Source organism: Camelus bactrianus, chromosome 23 (genome assembly GCF_048773025.1).
Source record: "Camelus bactrianus isolate YW-2024 breed Bactrian camel chromosome 23, ASM4877302v1, whole genome shotgun sequence".
In the NCBI taxonomy this organism is placed as follows: Eukaryota; Metazoa; Chordata; class Mammalia; order Artiodactyla; family Camelidae; genus Camelus; species Camelus bactrianus.
Window position 1 is genome coordinate 1,842,643 of NC_133561.1, and position 17,576 is coordinate 1,860,218.

Consider the following 17,576-nt stretch of genomic DNA (forward strand, 5'->3'; position numbering starts at 1 on the left):
TAGTGTATTAATACTAATAAAAATGTTCTTGGCTTTAGAAGTTGACTTTCTGTGACTGTAATGGCAAATATGGGTATTTTTAATATATATTCAAGGGAACGGGTTTTAATGAAAAAGCGAAGGCTGAGGTTAGATGGGGGGGCAGCACCACTGTTCTTGGGTTCTTTCTGGACAGAGAGCAGAGATGACAGAGCCGACCTGGGGACAGTGGCAGTGCAGAAACTTCCCCCTGAGCAAACCGTCCGACGACAGAGCTGTTCCTCGCAGTTCTCATCCCCCAACAAAACCAAATCAAACCCCCAGCCACCCAGTGGCCAGGTTTATGGGGATGCTGGCAGTGGAAACCCAACATGACTAAAGACATTGGGGAGACCCCCCCAAGTATCAGTCGCGCTGAACGTCAAATAGTGAATGAGGGTCAAGTCAGAAGGGAGTGCTGTGCCCTCAGGTAAGCGGGGCGAGGGGCTGTCGGGAGGGAGCGCCCGCGGGGCCCCGGGGAGGGCGCACGATCCTCACTGGGCACATCCTTTTTTGTTCACTGATAAAGACTCTCGTCCTTGAGCTGGAAGTGTGAACAAAACTTTGTTCTAAGATGGCTTTTTGATTGATAATTATCCACTTAAAAAGCGTACCATTGTGAAATAGAAAACCAGCGTGCTGTTGTGTCCTGCAGCCTGGAGATGGCGAGATCGTCCGGGCCTGCGGAGGGACCGTCAGGGGCGGGGCCGGCAGGACGGTCCAAAGTGACCTGCATTCTGTTTTTCTGATTTCGAAGCTTATGCCCTTAGCCATGTGACTGTGTGTGTGTGTGTGTGTGTGTGTGTGTGTGTGTGTGTGCGCGTGCGCGCTCATGTGTTCAACTGCAGGTTGAAGGAAGGGGACTTTACAAGTGCCTTTAATCCCCAAGAAAGTTTTAGTGACAAGCTTGCATGTGAGGAGAGCCTTGAAGGATGGAAGGCTTTAAAATATTTTTAATGATAATTTTTGTCATAAAACTTGATATTTTTTCTTATAAAAATAATACATGTTCTATGCAGAAAAATAGAGAATTCAAGAATAAGAAAAAAACTACTCTGGATTGTACCACCAAGAGAGCTCTCCCATAAGCCAGTTGGCATATCTGTTCCAAACCCGACTTCCCCTCTCTGGGTTGGCTGGCGCGTGGCAGGGGCACAGAGAGAGGGCGTGAGTGCGCCAGCGGCTCCTGTGTTCTCTTCATTTGTTTGTTGTGTGCTTTAGTTGATGTTATCTCAGGGAAGTAGGTCACAGGTTTTGATGGGCGGAGTGGACAGAGATATTTCAGGCAGAGGAATGTTGGAACAGGATCATGGGTCCAGAAAGGACTGCAGGGTCTGAGTCCAGAGCAGTCGTGCGGTTTGGGCTGGCATTTGGGGCGAGGGGAGTTTGGAGCCAGGCTGGTAAACCATCAGACTACCAGACTAAAGAGTCTGGAATTTATTTGGTAGAAAAGGCAAAGCCATGGAACTATCTTTGATCTTTCTAATGCTTTGCTAAAAAAGGTTACCTTGAGGAAGGTTAACTTGGGATCGTAAGCGGGTGGACGGGAAGATGAGGAGAGGAGAGAGGGAAGGGGGTGTTAGAGGGCTGTGCCCCAGGGGAGGGGAATCAGGAGCAAGAAGGCGGTGGTCACAGCCAGGAAGACAGAGGAGCCACAGAAGGGGAAGCATGAACAGAGCAGCTGGGTAACTGACCGTGTGTGCAGTGGGGAAGGGAAGATCAGAGACGGACTGAGGGCTTCAAGTGATGGGCCATCGATAGTCCTGCGGAGGGGATGGGAAGAGCTGATCCAGGGGTAAGACGATTAGATGTTGAGTTGGGGAGGCCAAGGAGACATCCAGCGTAGAGGCGTCTGTCCCACAAGCATGAGTGTCTGGTGGAATGGTACGCGGCTCTCAGTTACCGATAAAAAGCTTCTCAAAGGCAAAGGTGGGTGACGTATTAAAACCTTTAGTCTGAATCTTCCATTTTTGTTGCACTTCCTAAGAGGCATCTCTTGCAGAATGTCGGTGCTGTCCAGAGAGCCCTCTTGACCCTAGTGACCACTGGTCATGCCTGATGGAGCCCTGCATTCATACATGGTTCTGGACCATAAATTCTGGGCCGTAATTTCATTCTGAGATCCTTTCCTCGGTTGATTGATTTTGTTCTTCTTGAAAACAGTGGAGCAGCTGTGTGCCAGCTGTACGCCTAAGTGAGAAGGACGACGTGTTTTGAACACAAAGGGAGTTAAGGGGAGTACCTTTCGGGGGTGCTCTGGGTACAGCTCAGAGGCAGGCTGCTTGCTCAGCATGCGCGAGGGCCTGCGTTCAATCCCCAGGACCTCCATGAAAAATAAAGACGTGTTCCTTTGTCTGCTTTACGAGCCGGACGCGCCACACTGGGGCGCCATCTCGCCCACCTCTTGCTCCTGCTGCCGTAACCTCAGCTGCTTATGAGGATGGCCTGAATCCTGCCCCATGTCATTAAAAAGACTTCGCACTGAACTTGATGCTCAGTGAACCGCTGTGGGGTTTGAGAGGATGTTCGTGCCAGCCAGGAAGGGTCCCTCAAGCCTTTCAAGGCCGTCACGTCGGAATTAGCAGACGCCAGGCCGCGAATGCCTCCGCGGTGTCCCTGAGAGGTGGCTCTCAAGGCCTTGTTCTCAGGAAGTTGGCTGCATGCAGTCCAGCTCAGAGTTGAGCCACTGAGTCCAGGCACCAGACTTGGACCTGCTGCTGCTTCGGAAGACCCAGCCTTGTGGCCCGGAGTTCTCCTGATTCTGTCCATCTCTGTGCCTCCTCATCGCCACTGCTCTCTGCTTCAATCTCAGCCCCCTTTTTTTTTTCTTTTTTTAGTTTACAATGTGTCAGTTTCAGTCATACATATACATACATAGATTCATTTTCACTATAGGTGACTACAAGATATTGAATATAGTTCCCTGTGCTCTACAGTAGAAACTTGTTTATCTATTTTATATATATATATATATAGTAGTGAGTATCTGCTAATCTCGAACTCCCAATTTATCCCTTCCCACCAACCCCCACCCCCATAACCGAAAGTTTTTCTGTGTCTGAATCTGTTCCTACTTTGTAAATAAGTTCATTTGTGTGGTTTTTTGTTCTTAGATTCCACATATAAGTGATGGCATACAATAATATATTTCTTTCTCTTTCTGGCCTCACAGTGATGATCTCTAGGTCCATCCATGGCATTATTTGCATCCATGCAAATGGCATTATTTCATTCTTTTTCGTGGCAGAGGAGTATTTCATTGTAGAAATATACCACATCTTCTTTATCCAGTCATCTGTTGTTGGACATTTAGGTTGTTTCCATGTGTTGGCTGTTGCATGCAGTGCTGTTATGAACACTGGGGTGCATGTATCTTTTTGATTTAAAGTTCCCTCTGGATACATGCCCAGGAGTGGGATTGCTGGATCATAGGATTTATTTTCGGTTTTTTAAGGCATCTCCATACTGTTTTCCATAGTGGCTGCACCGATTTACATTCCTATCAGCAGTGGAGGAGGATTCCCTTTTCTCCACACCCTCTCCAGTGTTTACTGTTTCTTTGTGGATTTTTTAATGACTCTGACGGTGTGAGGTGATACCTCATTGTAGTTTTGACTTGCATTCTCTGATTGTTAGCGATGTTGAGCATTCTTATTTTCTAGCATGCATGGCTATGTTATAGTGGCTTTCTAGACAGTTTAACTGTTGCCAGCTACACTATGATTCAAAGCAGGTCTGCCGGCTGTGGCACTTGGGCTGTTAGCTGACCCCCAGCCTGAACCGAAGTCTCTATTTCTAGATGGTGAGTACTTGGTACAGAGGAGTGTCTTATAAGTAGGGAAACATATACACAGATACAAGCCCTAAGACAAGTCCATCAGTAGTTTTACCTTAGATGCTGCTGGTTGCAGGCGCAACGCCTGGTGCTTGGTCCTTCCGTGGCCCGAGGGTGTGGGGTTCTGGAACTTGACCACGAGGAATGTGAGCCAGGGAAGATGTCGTAACCTCATTTCTAAGACACAAGTCTTCGCAGTGAAGCTTACGTCAAACCCAGATATGTCTGACAGTGATGTCAGAAGCGTGTTTCCTTCGGAGTGGTGTGTAAAATAATGGCACGTCTCACATGCGATGTGAGATGAGTTGACCTTAGATTTAAAGAAATACGGTCTTTCTCACTTGGATTTTCAGATCAAAGAGTGGCTAAACAAAAATGTTCACCTAACTGAGAACTGTATTGTCTGTAATGGAATCACTGCAAGGTCCGATGAAACTCACGGTACCTGCGTTTATACCCCCCGCCCCATATTGCATCTTATACGTGCTGAAACCGTTACCTGCTTTAACTTTCAAACAATGTGAACATTCATGGTGAATCAATAGACAGTGAAAAGTCAAGTCGGGTTCCATGCTTTGGACCACTATGGCTTTAAGAATTGTTTTCTAAGGCATCCTTCCTTTACCCGAGATAAGCAAGAATCTATTGACGTAGAAATTATCAGCGAAGGTGCAGTTTTAGATTCTTAGGTTCTTTTTAAAAGCAGTTATAAGAAAGGTGGAGGAGAAGTTTTTTTAAAATAAAAATTTATTTTTCGGAGGAGGTAATTAGGTTTATGTATGTATGCATGTGTTTATTTTTAATGGAGGTCCTGGGGATGGAACCAGAGGAAGATTTGCATATAAATCAGGATGTGTATTCCTTTTTCAGGGTGAAAGAACATTAACACTGCTTTTCAAATTCTTTGTTTTCAAATATATGTTGAATTATGAGAAGAACAATTAAATATTTGATTCAACCCAAGAAACATTTATCAAGCACCTATTATGAGCTGGCATTGAGTTAGAGGAAGCTAAGGCTGTGAACGGGCTTGGGTCCACGGTGGGGAGCCCGGCCACCCAAAGCTTCCTGGTGGAAGAAACACGGGGTGTCTGGTGGACTTTCCGTCCTTTTTAATTCTTTAGACCCACGTGATGGGGCATCACCCTCCTGGGATGTGCTGGGAGATCTGTCACTGCTATTTTGTCAGCTCGTTCTCAGAGAGCACAGCAATTCGTCAGAGAGGAAGTCGGGAGGAAGGGGAGGACACATCATCGCCTTTGGGCATCTGGGCCGGGACGGGGACCACTGCTGTCTCAAGCTCTGACCCAATCGCTTATTAACCTTCCTCTGAAGAGAAAAGCGCAGGCCTGAAATTGCCCACCCCAGATGTGGGGCAAGACCGCCCCGGGGGCAACGCCCTAGCTGGTGTGGGGACCCAGCAACCCGGTTCAGAGGGAGCCGACTGCACAGCCGGGAGAGGTGGAGGCCTCCCTGCTGCTCTCCCCGCTCCTGTTCCCCGTCCCCGGTGGCTCTGGGATGTCCCCAGATGTGCAAGTGGCCGATGTGCAGCCCCCATGTTTACAAAAGCCGCTGTCGTTCCCTCCCCACGTCCGCACGGCTAACTAAGGTCTGAAGGAAGCCTTGATCCTTGGAGGGGCGACAGGAGCTGTTTTCCGTCCCTGACCTCCTGAGCCATCCCTGGTGGAGAGACCGAAGGGCGGTTGTCACGCGCCTTTATTCTGCTTGGAGAGCTCACAACATAGCAAACATAGATGATTAATAGTAAGTATTTTACCATAAATGATTAATAACAAATATTTTACCAAATGACTACAAAATAAGCAGGCTTTGAGTTTCCCTATTCCCCTGCAATTGTGATGAATTGTGTTTACAATATAAAAACATTCGTGGTCCCCAGTTCCCCCGAAGCCCCTCCAGAAGATGAGAGTCCAGGGCAGCCGCCACTGTGTCCTGGAGCCGTCCCCTGTCCCCGCGTCTGCTGGGGGCCTCTGTTACACAGCAGATTACTTTTGGGAAAGTTTTCCGCAGGGCTTGAAAAACAGGAACTTGGCACTTCTGTGGATCATAAATCAAAGTTGGATGGAAAGCCCCTTCTTTGACGCTCAGTGCCATCTGAGCTCGGACTGCACCTCGTGAGAATAAACGCAGGAAGCTCTGAGGACGCTCAGTAGAGCTAAAAAAATGACACACACATAAAACCACTTGAGGTCACCTCCCAGCACACCCATACCTTATTTGGGCACAGTTGTCCACAGAATGAGGCAATACACTGACAGGTTTTTGGGGTTTTTTTGCATTCTTTTTTAATTGAAATACAGTCAGTTCACAGTGTTGTATCAGTTTCTAGTGCACAGCATCGTGTTTCAGTCATACATGTACATACATATATTCCTTTTCATGTTCTTTTTCATTCTAGGTTACTACAAGATACTGACTATAGTTCCCTGTGCTGTACAGTAGGAACTTGTTTATCTATTTTATATGTAGTTGTTAATATCTGCAAATCTCAGACTCCCAATTTAGCGCCCCCACCCCTTTGCACTGACAGGTTTAGTGTTAGCGGAAAAAATCACACTTCTGTTGGCACCTGGTTGATCCTCCATGTCGTGCTGTTTCTTTTGCAGTGTGACAGCCTCATCCCACCTGCCCCCTCGAGTCCCTCCCTGTCTAGAGCTCAGACTTCTGTCCCTTCTGGGCTCCTGTTTTCTTTGTAACTCCTGCAGCACATGTCCCCACTTCTTTTATCTTTAAAGTTTTAAAAATTATTTTATTTTTTGATGGCAGTACTGGGGACTGAACCTCTTGCTTGCTAAGCTTACTCTGCCAGTGGGCTGTCCCTTTTCCCCCACCATCCCCGCCCTTCCCACTTCTCGCCCCTCAGTAGTAACCAGGTGCCCAGGCCTTTTTGCCCATGTGAGCCCATCCCCATTTAAATATTGCACCTCACACGAGTTTCTCCCCGGCCAGCCACATTTTAGGCACCCACACGGCCGGATCAGGTGTCTGCATTTTAGTGTGGAACATGACACAGGCCCTCATCGGAGTCCCCTCTGCCTGAAAGCAAAAGCGAGCGAGAGAAGCAGGCAGGAGAGAGCGAAGCCCCGAGGCGCGCTGTTTCTACGTGCGCGCTTCGTTCCACCGCGGCGGTTATTGTTACCCATGTGGAACGACCCCGCGAGCCGCGTGTGTCTTGCAGCCTCCTCTTCGCACGTCTGTGGGGCTCGGCTGGCGGGGGGGAAGGGGGAGGCTGGCTGAGCCAGGCAGCCCGGCTCCCCGCGCGTGGTTCGCGGGGTGTGAGTGGCCGCGCGGCGCTGCGCGCCCGGAAGGGGCCGGGGCTGCATCCCGGCCTTGCCCCCGCTGCGGGGCCGCCCGACGGGCCCACAGCGGTTCAGCTGTGGCCTCCTCACCCCTGATGCCACTGTGGGATGTGATGATGCCCACCTCGCAGGCTTGTGGCGAGGATTCAAGGAGGTAATCTTAGTAAATGAGGGCTCAGCCCGTCGGGGCACAGCCCTGCAGCGCCATCCTCGTCCTTTATCCATAAATGGCCCTGGGACTGGGTGGGCTGGGGCCCGGTGCCTGGCAGCCCTGGTCGGGAGGTGAGATGTCCGGCCCCAGGCGGTTGCACACTCTCAGGCTCCTTTAAGGGACTGAGCGCTGACCAGGCATCGCCCAGGGAGCTTGGCCGGAATCCAGGCCACACAATGGCTGTAGGAACATCTGACACTCGGATAACACGAGGCCACAGGGCAGGAGCAGAGGGGAAAGAGAACCTGTTACAGCGGCAGCAGGGGCAGCGCAACACGTGTTTCCACACTTATTTATAGAAGCCGCTGCCTGTTTAGCAGAGAGCTTTTGATAGGCCTAATTTATGTCTGGGGAAACTCCTTGGGACAAGGTTTTTTTTTTTAAAGTGAGAACTTAGTGGACGGATGACAAAGGTCTGTGAGCTGAAATGGCGGGCGGGCACAGAATGATTTTTCTTTGTAAATGACATTGCCTGGGATTCACATAGTCCTCAATAACGAATGCAGAAAGGATGTTTCTCGAATGACTTTGTGATAAAGTAAACAGGGAATCTACTAGTCAGACCGCAGTCTGAGAAAATCAGGGCAGCTCTGGAAGACACGGTCAGGGCTAAAGTTTGGGCAAGAGGTGGTGGTTATGGTGATGGTTCCTGTGGAGAAGGTAGCACGTAACTCTTTCCACCCCCAATTCTCATGTAGGTAAGACTCCAAGAATTTTTTTTTTAATTTAATTTTTTTTATTGAAGTGTAGTTGATTTACAATGTTAGTTTCAGGTATACAGCAAAGTGATTCTGTTTTACATATACGTACATTTCTTTTCAGATTCTTTTCCATATGTTATTACAAGATATTGAATATAGTTCCCTGTGCTGTACAGCAGGTCCTTGTTGTTTATCTGTTTTATATATAGTAGTGTATATATGTTAATCCCAAATCCTAATTTATTCCTTCCCCCTCTTCCCCTTTAGTAACCATAAGTTTGTTTTCTGTGTCTGTGAGTCTTTCTGTTTTTCATTTGTGTCATTTTTTTTAAGATTCTACATAGAAGTGATATCATATGGCATTTTTCTTTCTTTTTCTGGCTTACATCACTTAGAATGATGATCTCTAGGTCCATCAGTGTTGCTGCAAATGGCATTATTTTATTCTTTTTTATGGCTGAGTAGTATTCCATTATATATATATACGTACATACACATGCATATATATGCATATATACACATATACATATACATACACTACATACACACACACGCACACACACACACAACTTTATCCAGTCATCTGTCGATGGACACTTGGGTTGTTTCCATGTCTTGGTTATTGTAAACACTGCTGCTATGAACATTTGGGTGCCGGTGTCTTTTTGAGTTAGAGTTTTCTCGGGAGGACTCAAAGAATTAGTATGTTGTGGATGTCCCCAGGGGTCTGGGCAGTGAACACCTGTTTTAGTTGCCAGTGGTTCTCAGCCAGCTCACGCCCATTCTGCTAAGGCAAAGAACACTTTTGTGTTTTGGGTGCCATTATTAAAACAATTTTAAAAATGTACCTGTCCCCATTGCTTCTTGAGTCCCAAAATAAACGCTCTGTAATGAAATGCACACAGTCCTGCAGGATGTCTCAGGTTTGTGCTTTTAGGAGGTTCAAAGCACAGGGTTTGGAATCAAACAGAACCGTGTGAACCATGCCCTACCACCGGTTAAGTAAAATCATTTTTGTTGTATTAGGGTAAATGCTAAACTTTTGAAACAAAGAGACCCCAACATCCAGTGGCTTGAAGAAGAGCAGTTAATTTCTCTCTCACCTGAGTCTGGTCAGTGGGGGTCCCAGGTCATTCGGGGTCCCAGGTGCTTCCATCTTTTTGCTCCTCAGTGCTCCTATGGTCACCTGGACTGCTGTCCACATCGTGGGTCCAGCCAGGGGAGGAGATAAGAGCCAAAGTCCAGGGGAGGCTGCTTGTCTCTGACACTGGGGAAGACTGAGATGTGGGGATGGTCATTTCGCTCACGGTCCATCGGTCCATCGGTGCATCGCTGGCAGCTTATCTCAGTCATGTGGGCCCATCTGGCTGCAAAGAAGGCTGGGAAATGTAGTCTTTAACTGGGCACCCATGTGTCCAGGCAAAAAGGAAGGCTGGAGTTTTGGGAGACAACTAACAAGTCTGTCGTAGTGTGTAGCCCACAAGGCCTAGCACATAGTAAGTCCTTAAAGAGAGATGCTGTCATTTTCATGAATCATTTCTGGTGTGTTTTCTTTGGATGCGTTTCCTCAACCACATCAGATTTCCTGGACATAATCAACGCTCAGTGTTTTTCAGGTGAGAAATATCAGGTTCATAAACAAACCGCTTTTCCTTCAGTTAAGGCATTGTTAGGGACGCTGTGGGTTTCTCCAGGACAGCCCCTTTAATTTGCTCGCTGCTGCCAGCTGGTAGGAAGCCCTGTGCAGAAGGGCTGGGAAAACAAGAACCAGCAACCCTCCTGGAAACCTCACCAGACCCCAGAGCACTGTGTTCCCACAGAGGGGGTGTGCGTAGGGGAGCCAGCACCCCCCCCCCCCCCGCCGCCACGAGCTGCCCCTCCCTCCAGCAGACGTGGAGGGGAGCTTTGAATGGATGGACAGAAGTTTTCAAAAAGTAGATGCTTTCATTTTCGGAATGTTAACTATTGCCTGGTTGTAAGGATGAGCTGGTCTGACCTGCTGGTCAGGCTGTGATTTCTTTCCTGGGTCCCCCATAAATGCTGGCGCGAGCTTTGTAAATTCATGGCTTGCACGCTCAGGTCTGGGGTTGGCTGGAGGTAGCCTGCCAGGATCTTGGCAAGCTAGCAGACACAAGCAGATGTTCCCCGGAGGGAAGAAGAGAGGGAGGAGGTCCCTCCCTCCTGAAGGTTCGGACCCGTCTGTGGGGACGACCATGGTGGGATCTTGGGCTGTCCTTCTGGGGGTCATTAAAAGTGAGCCGCCGTCCCCTGCAGGACACACCCCCAGCGCCACCTCAACCCCAGCCTCAGGCAGAACAGACCCCGGGACCCGCCAGCCTCCAACAGCGTTGGTGCCATTATCGAACAGCCCTGATTGTTGGACTCGCTCCCCTCCGCGTTGTGTTGAAAGTAGCCTCCCTGCGCTGTCTGTCCGCTTTCCTCCTGCTGGTCCTGCTCGCGGGGCCGCAGAGCACAGTCCAGCTCTTCCAGCCGCTGCGCAGACACGCCGAGCGCCTTGAATCGCCGGGGTGGCGGCGTTCTCACCGCCTGGCTCTTGGATTCACCGCATGTTAATTCAGGATGGGAGGTGACACGCAGGCACACACGGGGTCCATCCCTGAAATTCACCTGTGATGCAGAGTTGGTGGGTGCGCACACTGGATGAGCGAGATGATCCCAGGCCCCTGTAAGACGTTCAAGGTCAGCGTCAAGGAGACAGAGGGGAGCAGTGCCCTGTGTCCTTTTGCGACGCTTGTGTACTGCGCCTGCTCTCCCCAGGTTCCGGGCCGGGGCTCCTTGTGCCCAGAGCGTGGGGGCGACGCTGGGAAGCCAGCACAGTGAGACAAGAGCGTGGCTCACAGCCGAGGTCTGGGGCCCAGAACTGGGGTTTCAAGTTTGATGGGGTGGACGGGTGGGGAGGGGCAGCCAGGACGGTCTCCGGGACTCTGGCGGGAGTTGGCCAGGCCTCTGGGACCACGCGTGCGTGAACGGGAACGGGCGGAGGTAGGAAAGAGCCGGTGATGGGGAGGGGGGGCAGCCCCGCGGGGTCGGTCCCGGCGGGCGTGGGGGCGGGGCGGCGCCGGGGTGGCGGCTGGGAGCGCTGGGCGCCCTGCTGCGGGGGGCGCTGCGGGGCGCTTCCCGAAGACGCTCGGCATCAGGGGGAGGACTCAGCGGCTCCGGGGCGGGAGCACGGCCCCGGCAGCTGGGTGGCGTGAGACCGAGGGCAGGAGACCAGCCTGCAGTCCGCCGCATGGTTTCAGGGGAGAAGTGCCTCGGGTCGGGCTCCCGCTGCAGGGGAGGCGCTGATGCGGGAGAGAACGAGGAGGGCCCCTGGTGGGACGTGGATGCCGAGGCGGTGTGGGAGGAGGGGAGGGGTGGCCCCGGGTCGTGGGGGGTCTGGGGGGCCTCAGTTCCTGTCGCTGAAGTGCTGGGAGGGCCCGGCCTAGTCGGCACTGGGCTTCCCCTGAGCTGGGGCAGACGGAGCCACCAGGCACCGCCGGCTGGGCTCTGCAAAGCGGCGAAGGTAGCTGCGGAGCAGGTGTCAGCGCACCCTGGGAGGACGACTCCCTTCTCACCTTGGCTCTTTCTGACTGATGTGGTCCTGGGGACAGTCTCAGCCCCAGTGTCCCAGGGAGGCTGGCCTGGGACCCACAGTACCTGCCGGGGTGCCCAGGGTCCGAACCCCGATGGCCTCAGCTCAGGAGGGGAGTGTGGAGGGCCCAGCCATCTCGCCTACTGGTTTCTTGATCGTTTAGTGTCGAACTCGCCTCGGAGCTGCTCCTAGATTAGTCTAATTACACCCGTGTCTGCCTCTTTCCCTCTTTTTTCACTTTTAATTTTGAGGGGGAGGTAATTAAGTTCATTTATTTACTTATCTAGTTTGATGGAGGTGCTGAGGACTGAACCCAGGACCTCGCGCATGCTAAGCATGCGCTCTACCTCTGAGCCGTGCCCTGCCCCCTCATTCCCTTTTCTAGCAACAATTAAACGTGCAGCGTCTCAGAGACCAGTCTTCGCCTTCCTACCGACAAAGCCAACAATCATAGCCTGATCTCTGTCACTGCATTATTAATTCCCAACTTAACATAAAACAAATGGCCTGAGTGAAGCAGTTCAAGCACTGCAAGAATATTTATTTTGAGTGACTGAACTGTACACTTCCTGTTAAGCTATAAGGAAAATTGGTCTTTATTATTCCCGGGAAATGTCAGAATCACTAAGTGTTGAGCAGTTTGACCTGCACTACGTAGAACCGACCCTCCACATGTTTCTCATAAAAGCACGCATCGGAGATGGCTTCAAACTGAACGTCAGGCTTCGTTAAAGGTACGAGCCTCTTCAAAGTTACTGCGAATATCAAATAGAACAATCAAATGCACAACAGCGGAAACTTTTTTTTTCCTCAAGGGCTGCTTCAAGCCAATGGATTTAGCAACTTTGTGATGGGGGTGAGGTCTCTGCTCTCATCAGTGACCCTGCTGGTGGGCAGGTTGGGCTTTAGAAAATCTCTATCATTTTAAAAAAATTGTATATAACCACTTATAAAAATATTAAAAATTTTTCTACATCTTCTTTGACCTGTGGGATGATTACCTGGGCGTGTATGTATGTAAAAGTTGATCAAACTGTACTTTTCTAGATGTTAAATTGCAGTTCAACTAAGTATGAATGTACATGTTTTTTCATAGTCCATAGAATGTAAGCAAGAATTTTTTAAGTTCTTCCTCATAAGAGGTTGTTAAGGGAGATGTGTTTTGTAGGGCACTGTTTAGTTGATTAAAAATCTCAGCTCTGTAATCTACTAGACCTTAGGTATGGCGTCTTGGGTCTGATTCCTTGGTATTTTTTGGTAGGACCCTAATTAAAATCGGTGTCTGCTTGGCAGCTGGGTAACGACGCCTGCTGGTTGTGGCCGGGGCAGGGATGGGAAGGTGGGGTTGCCAGGTTTCGAAGCCTTGTTAAGTGTTTCGTGGCTCTTGCAATATTTGGTAATAGAGATAATTGTGCATTTCCAAAATGGATTGTGTGGGTATTTTCTTGCTTCAAACATCTCCAGAGGCTCGACAGTACTGAAGGAGGCTGATTTTCTGGCACAAAAAGATGTTATTTTTAGGTCTAAACACCAGGACATGTAAAGACTTTCATGTTTCTAAGGTATTGATACTGGAATCAGTAACTGAGTACCTAGTGGTGACTCGATGCCTGATTTTCTCTAATATAGCTCCTCCCTTTGAAGCAAATCTAAAGAGTCACCCTGGTTTGGGGCAGTATAGTGTTGTACTGATGAGTGGGGGTCCTGGAGTCAGACTTCCTGGGTTCACAGCCCTGCTCCTCCAGGGACTGGGGTGTCACTTGGAGCAAGAAGCTGGAAGGGGAGGAGGAGGAGGATACCTCGGGGAACTTGATCTGAGATCAGCTGAGTTAATAAAGCACTTGAGAAAGTTACTAGGGCACCATCGGTGAGCTCTGCAGGAACAGACAGTGTGAGAGTTTTCTGCCCATCAGTGGTCACAGTAGGTGATGTAAAATATTTTATTTCACGTACAGAGAGGTGACACACAGCTTGAGTTTAATGCCTCAAGGAAGCATCCAACTAGGGACAGTGGACCACCCGAGACAGTGTCCAGAGAGGGAAAAACATCTTTTCGCGGGGAATTCTTTTGAGTCCATCCCTAGTCGAGTACCTTAGTGACTTAGAAGCTTTAGAACCCAATGCAATGAGGACAGCATAAAAACTGTTAAAAACAATCAGGTTGGGCATATCAATATTTATTGAAATACTGAAAAAAAATTTCCATTTTGTTGAGAAATTCCTGGCAAGAACTGACATGACAATATGTGTTTCACTGAGACAGGAAGTAACGTCAGCAAGGAACCGACTTCACGCTCTCCAGGTGGCCCGGGTTCAGAGCCGGGGCTACCGGCAGAAGCAACCTAGCACAGACATTCAGACACGACAGGTTGTCTGTTTAGGAACACAGACCACTGACAACAAACCGGGCCAAGCCAAAGCCCATCGTCTGAGTCTGCCTTCACTGATCGATCCTGCAATTGATAAGGCAGCTGCTAAGCAAACGTCGGGTTGCAAACCGGTCAACGACGCGCTCTAGAGAAAGGCCACATGCCAGCCGTGCGTGGACCACAGACGCTGAGTGGCATCCTTGTTTATCAGCGTGCCTCTGATGTCACCAAGCAGTGTGGCTGGAACTTTGCGGGTCGCCTTCTTTCTAACTGTTCTCGTTGGGTAATTGACCAGTTACAACATAACGATGTGTGACCTTTTTAGGTGTACTAGTCAGCGGGGAATATTGTATATTTAAAATCAGAAAACATGGATTTTGGGAATCAATATATTATTATTTTTTGCAGCGTTAAAAACTTGCAAATAACCATCCCTCATATCTCAAAATTTGCCTCCACCCACGTTCCACGTGCACGATGGAGCCACTTCATCCACTGCCGACACCGCTCCTCTCCAGCGTGGTGTTTCACTGGGGAGAGGGAAGGTGCTGCTGTGTCCTTGATGCTTTGGATGTGGACTCAGCTATTTTTCACTGTCCCTTGAGCCATGGAAGTAACATGGGTGACTGAGCCTCTAATGAGGTGGCTCAGCTAAAGGGTCCCCTTCCCGTGGACGAGTATTAGAGGTGATTAATAAAAATAATAAAATAAGCCTCTTTGTACACACAGAAGTCATAACTAATATCTTTGGTATACAACTTACGATGCTTGGAAAGAAAACCCAGGGAAGACTCCACCCTTGTTAAATTTACTCGTAAACAGAGGAAGCTACAAGTCACATAATTTACAATAGATATTAAATAAACTACGGTAAGAATTATGAAGATTTACAGACATTTAATCAAGAATGATTTTAATTCATTAAGACCCTTCTTTGTCCCTGAACTATGTTCCACTAACTTGAAGACATGCTACAATAAACACATATATTTGGTTTCTTCAGTCTCGGCTATATCTTATACAAAGGTGAAACCAAGGAACAATAAATTAGCATCAGAATTGTCTACAGTTGAAACTATGATGTACAATATAAATAAACTATTCAAAAGCCAGAAATGCTTATGAAAAAAATTAAGGGACTAGGAGATACTTTTTTTTTTTTTACAGTTTCTACAAATGATTGTGCCGCCGATAATCTCAAAAAAAAAAAATTTAAAGTCTAAATGAGATTCCCGTTTTTGATTTTAGTGTCTCACGACATACAATAATTAAGTACTGTTAAAAATAATTAGCAATCAGAAAAATAACATTAAGGAAATTACTGCTTTAGCAATTTCGTAATATCACAGCTCCCCCCTCCCCACCAAGGACCTAAAGAATGTAAACACTATGTTTTATTTGACTTTAAAGTATTAATACTTTATTTTCAACAAAGGTTGGTCCGCATCTGCACAGCCAGCTCTGGGAACTGAAGTAAGGCAAGACTTCCACACCTGTGGCATCGCCTGTGAGTAGCACTGACAGCGTCGCCTGGAGACTTCGTTTCGCAAGTCTTCATCCTCCAGTATCTGTTCTATAGCAGACTGTGGTCTACGTCTTAGCAAGGTCGGTATTGCTCTCTTCCCTTCCCTTCTGGGGAAGACTTGATCGCTTTAGTATCTTTCCAGGCCCTCTGTAAAAATCACTGTTTCCACACCATGTGTAGGGAACGTTCAAATGTAACAGAGTCAATTTATCTGCTTACTCCATCTTTTATTTTGCTTTGCTCAACTTGCTTCAGTTCTGTCTTAGGCTGCTTACACCTGTGGCTGACGTGCCAGCAAAATGTGTTTCACGTTGTATTTTTCAATGAACTACAAACCTCGATGGTTAAAAAGGCTGATGTATTCTAACGAGCCTTGCAGGCAGAAATTTCCAGGAAATCCAGCAGTGCTTAAGCTAAAGCTTTGAAAGTCTGTAGTCCCTGCCCTGGATGGTCATGAATGCTTACGTAAGATCAGAAGAGGGCTACCACCAGCTTTTTGTTTTGTTTTGTTTTGTTTTGTTTTTTAACACGAACATACGACAGAACAAACCAGAATGTACTTAACATGGTACGCGAACACATTAACAGGCTGTTCTTATTAGCTGTTTGCAGGCCTAAAACACAGACGTTCAAGATTAGGCTTCTCATGACTTGGTGGTGCTACTCGGGGGTGTGGCTGAGCGCAAGTCCTCAGGACAGATTCCCAGATGGCGGGACAGAAGGTGCTGGGTCCTCGAGGGGAAGAGAGAAGGGCTGTTGCAGGTGCAGCCGATGGATTCTGGACGATGGGTTCAGGTCAGTTTCACCACGGAGGGATTCCGTAAGCTCAAATCCCCCGCTGCATACACCTAATTAACAACACTGATCAGTCCCTCAATTTCTTCACAGCGGAGATCAGTTCAAATATACAAGAATCATTCTGTCCGGTTCTATCCTGACATGGCGTTGCCATCCATCTGTGAGCTCATTCCGCTCCATCACAATATCTTTTATATGGAATCCTTCGGGGACGTGAAGCCTTTGATTCACAGTTTGCAGTACAAATACCCTGATACATCATTTATTTGCTATTAAGTATTTGATTATTACGCCTTTTAAAATTCAGTATCTTTAAACCAAGTGTTTTAATTAGTGTTGCTTGGAGCAGTTCGGAGCATGTTTCCCCCTTTCCTCCTGGCCCCCCCGCCCCCCCCATCTCTCTCTGTTCTGGACGCTGGCGCCCTGGGGCTGCGGCTAAGCTCTTTTGGCGTGCAGCATCTCAATCAGGAGGTTGTTGTAAGGGACGTCCCCGTTCAGGTGCTTGTAGTAGAGGTACTCCTCCGCCTGCAGGCTGATGGCCCGGATCTCGGGCAGCCGGAGGAGCAGCTGCCCGAACTTCTCTGTCTGCTGCGGGTAGTTGCACATGGTGTAGTCCAGCAGGGCAGCGTTGACTTGCTCCTGGACCCCTTCCACCAGCTGGAAGTTCTCAAGGTTTTTGACATCTGGATTAAAAAAAAAAAAAAGCACACTATTTAAATGGCGTCTTAATTCCTGTTTACGACGTCAGTGTGTTCAATTCATGGATGCATTTTCCTCCTGACATAAAGCGTACTTTACACGCTGCTGAATATTCAGTAAGCCCCACTTCACCAAGCTTCCTGGGAAAATGATCACAAAAGAGCTTTAGAAGAATGTCTTGTTGAAATTCCGCCTATACCTCAGATCAATTAGACACCAATGGGTTTTGAGCAAGGTCAGCCCTTTTCACAGCCCTTACAAAAGGAAAGGCTTGAGGATTCCTAAAGTAGGGGGATCATAATATATTGCCCGCAAATGAGTCCCTGGAGAAAGACCTATCTTAACCCAGTATATTGCACAATTCATATAATTCTGTATTAATTTTTCTGACCCAAGGTGAAATCTGTGTCCAGGGTCTGATGTAGTTAATTCTAATAAAAAGTGACAGGGTTCTTGTTTCTGTTTGACATTTTCTAAATGATTCTGAAAGCCTTTGACTTGTCTAGTC

The 17,576-nt window shown here is 48.3% G+C and overlaps 1 protein-coding gene and 1 long non-coding RNA gene across 8 annotated transcripts in view; one reads left to right on the forward strand and one right to left on the reverse strand.

The window, feature by feature from the left end:
* LOC123617219 (uncharacterized) overlaps positions 1-15,619 on the forward strand; it is an 81,657-nt gene extending 66,038 nt beyond the window's left edge. The window contains exon 4 of the long non-coding RNA XR_012501768.1: positions 15,482-15,619. This is a non-coding gene — a long non-coding RNA (uncharacterized LOC123617219). The remainder of the gene's footprint in view (positions 1-15,481) is intronic.
* NR5A2 (nuclear receptor subfamily 5 group A member 2) overlaps positions 13,839-17,576 on the reverse strand; it is a 112,219-nt gene continuing 108,481 nt past the window's right edge. For all 7 annotated transcript variants that reach the window (XM_074351572.1, XM_074351567.1, XM_074351566.1 and 4 more), the window contains one exon: positions 13,839-17,052. In XM_074351572.1, the coding sequence (XP_074207673.1) occupies positions 16,805-17,052 (248 nt within the window). In that variant the 3' untranslated portion in view covers positions 13,839-16,804. The remainder of the gene's footprint in view (positions 17,053-17,576) is intronic.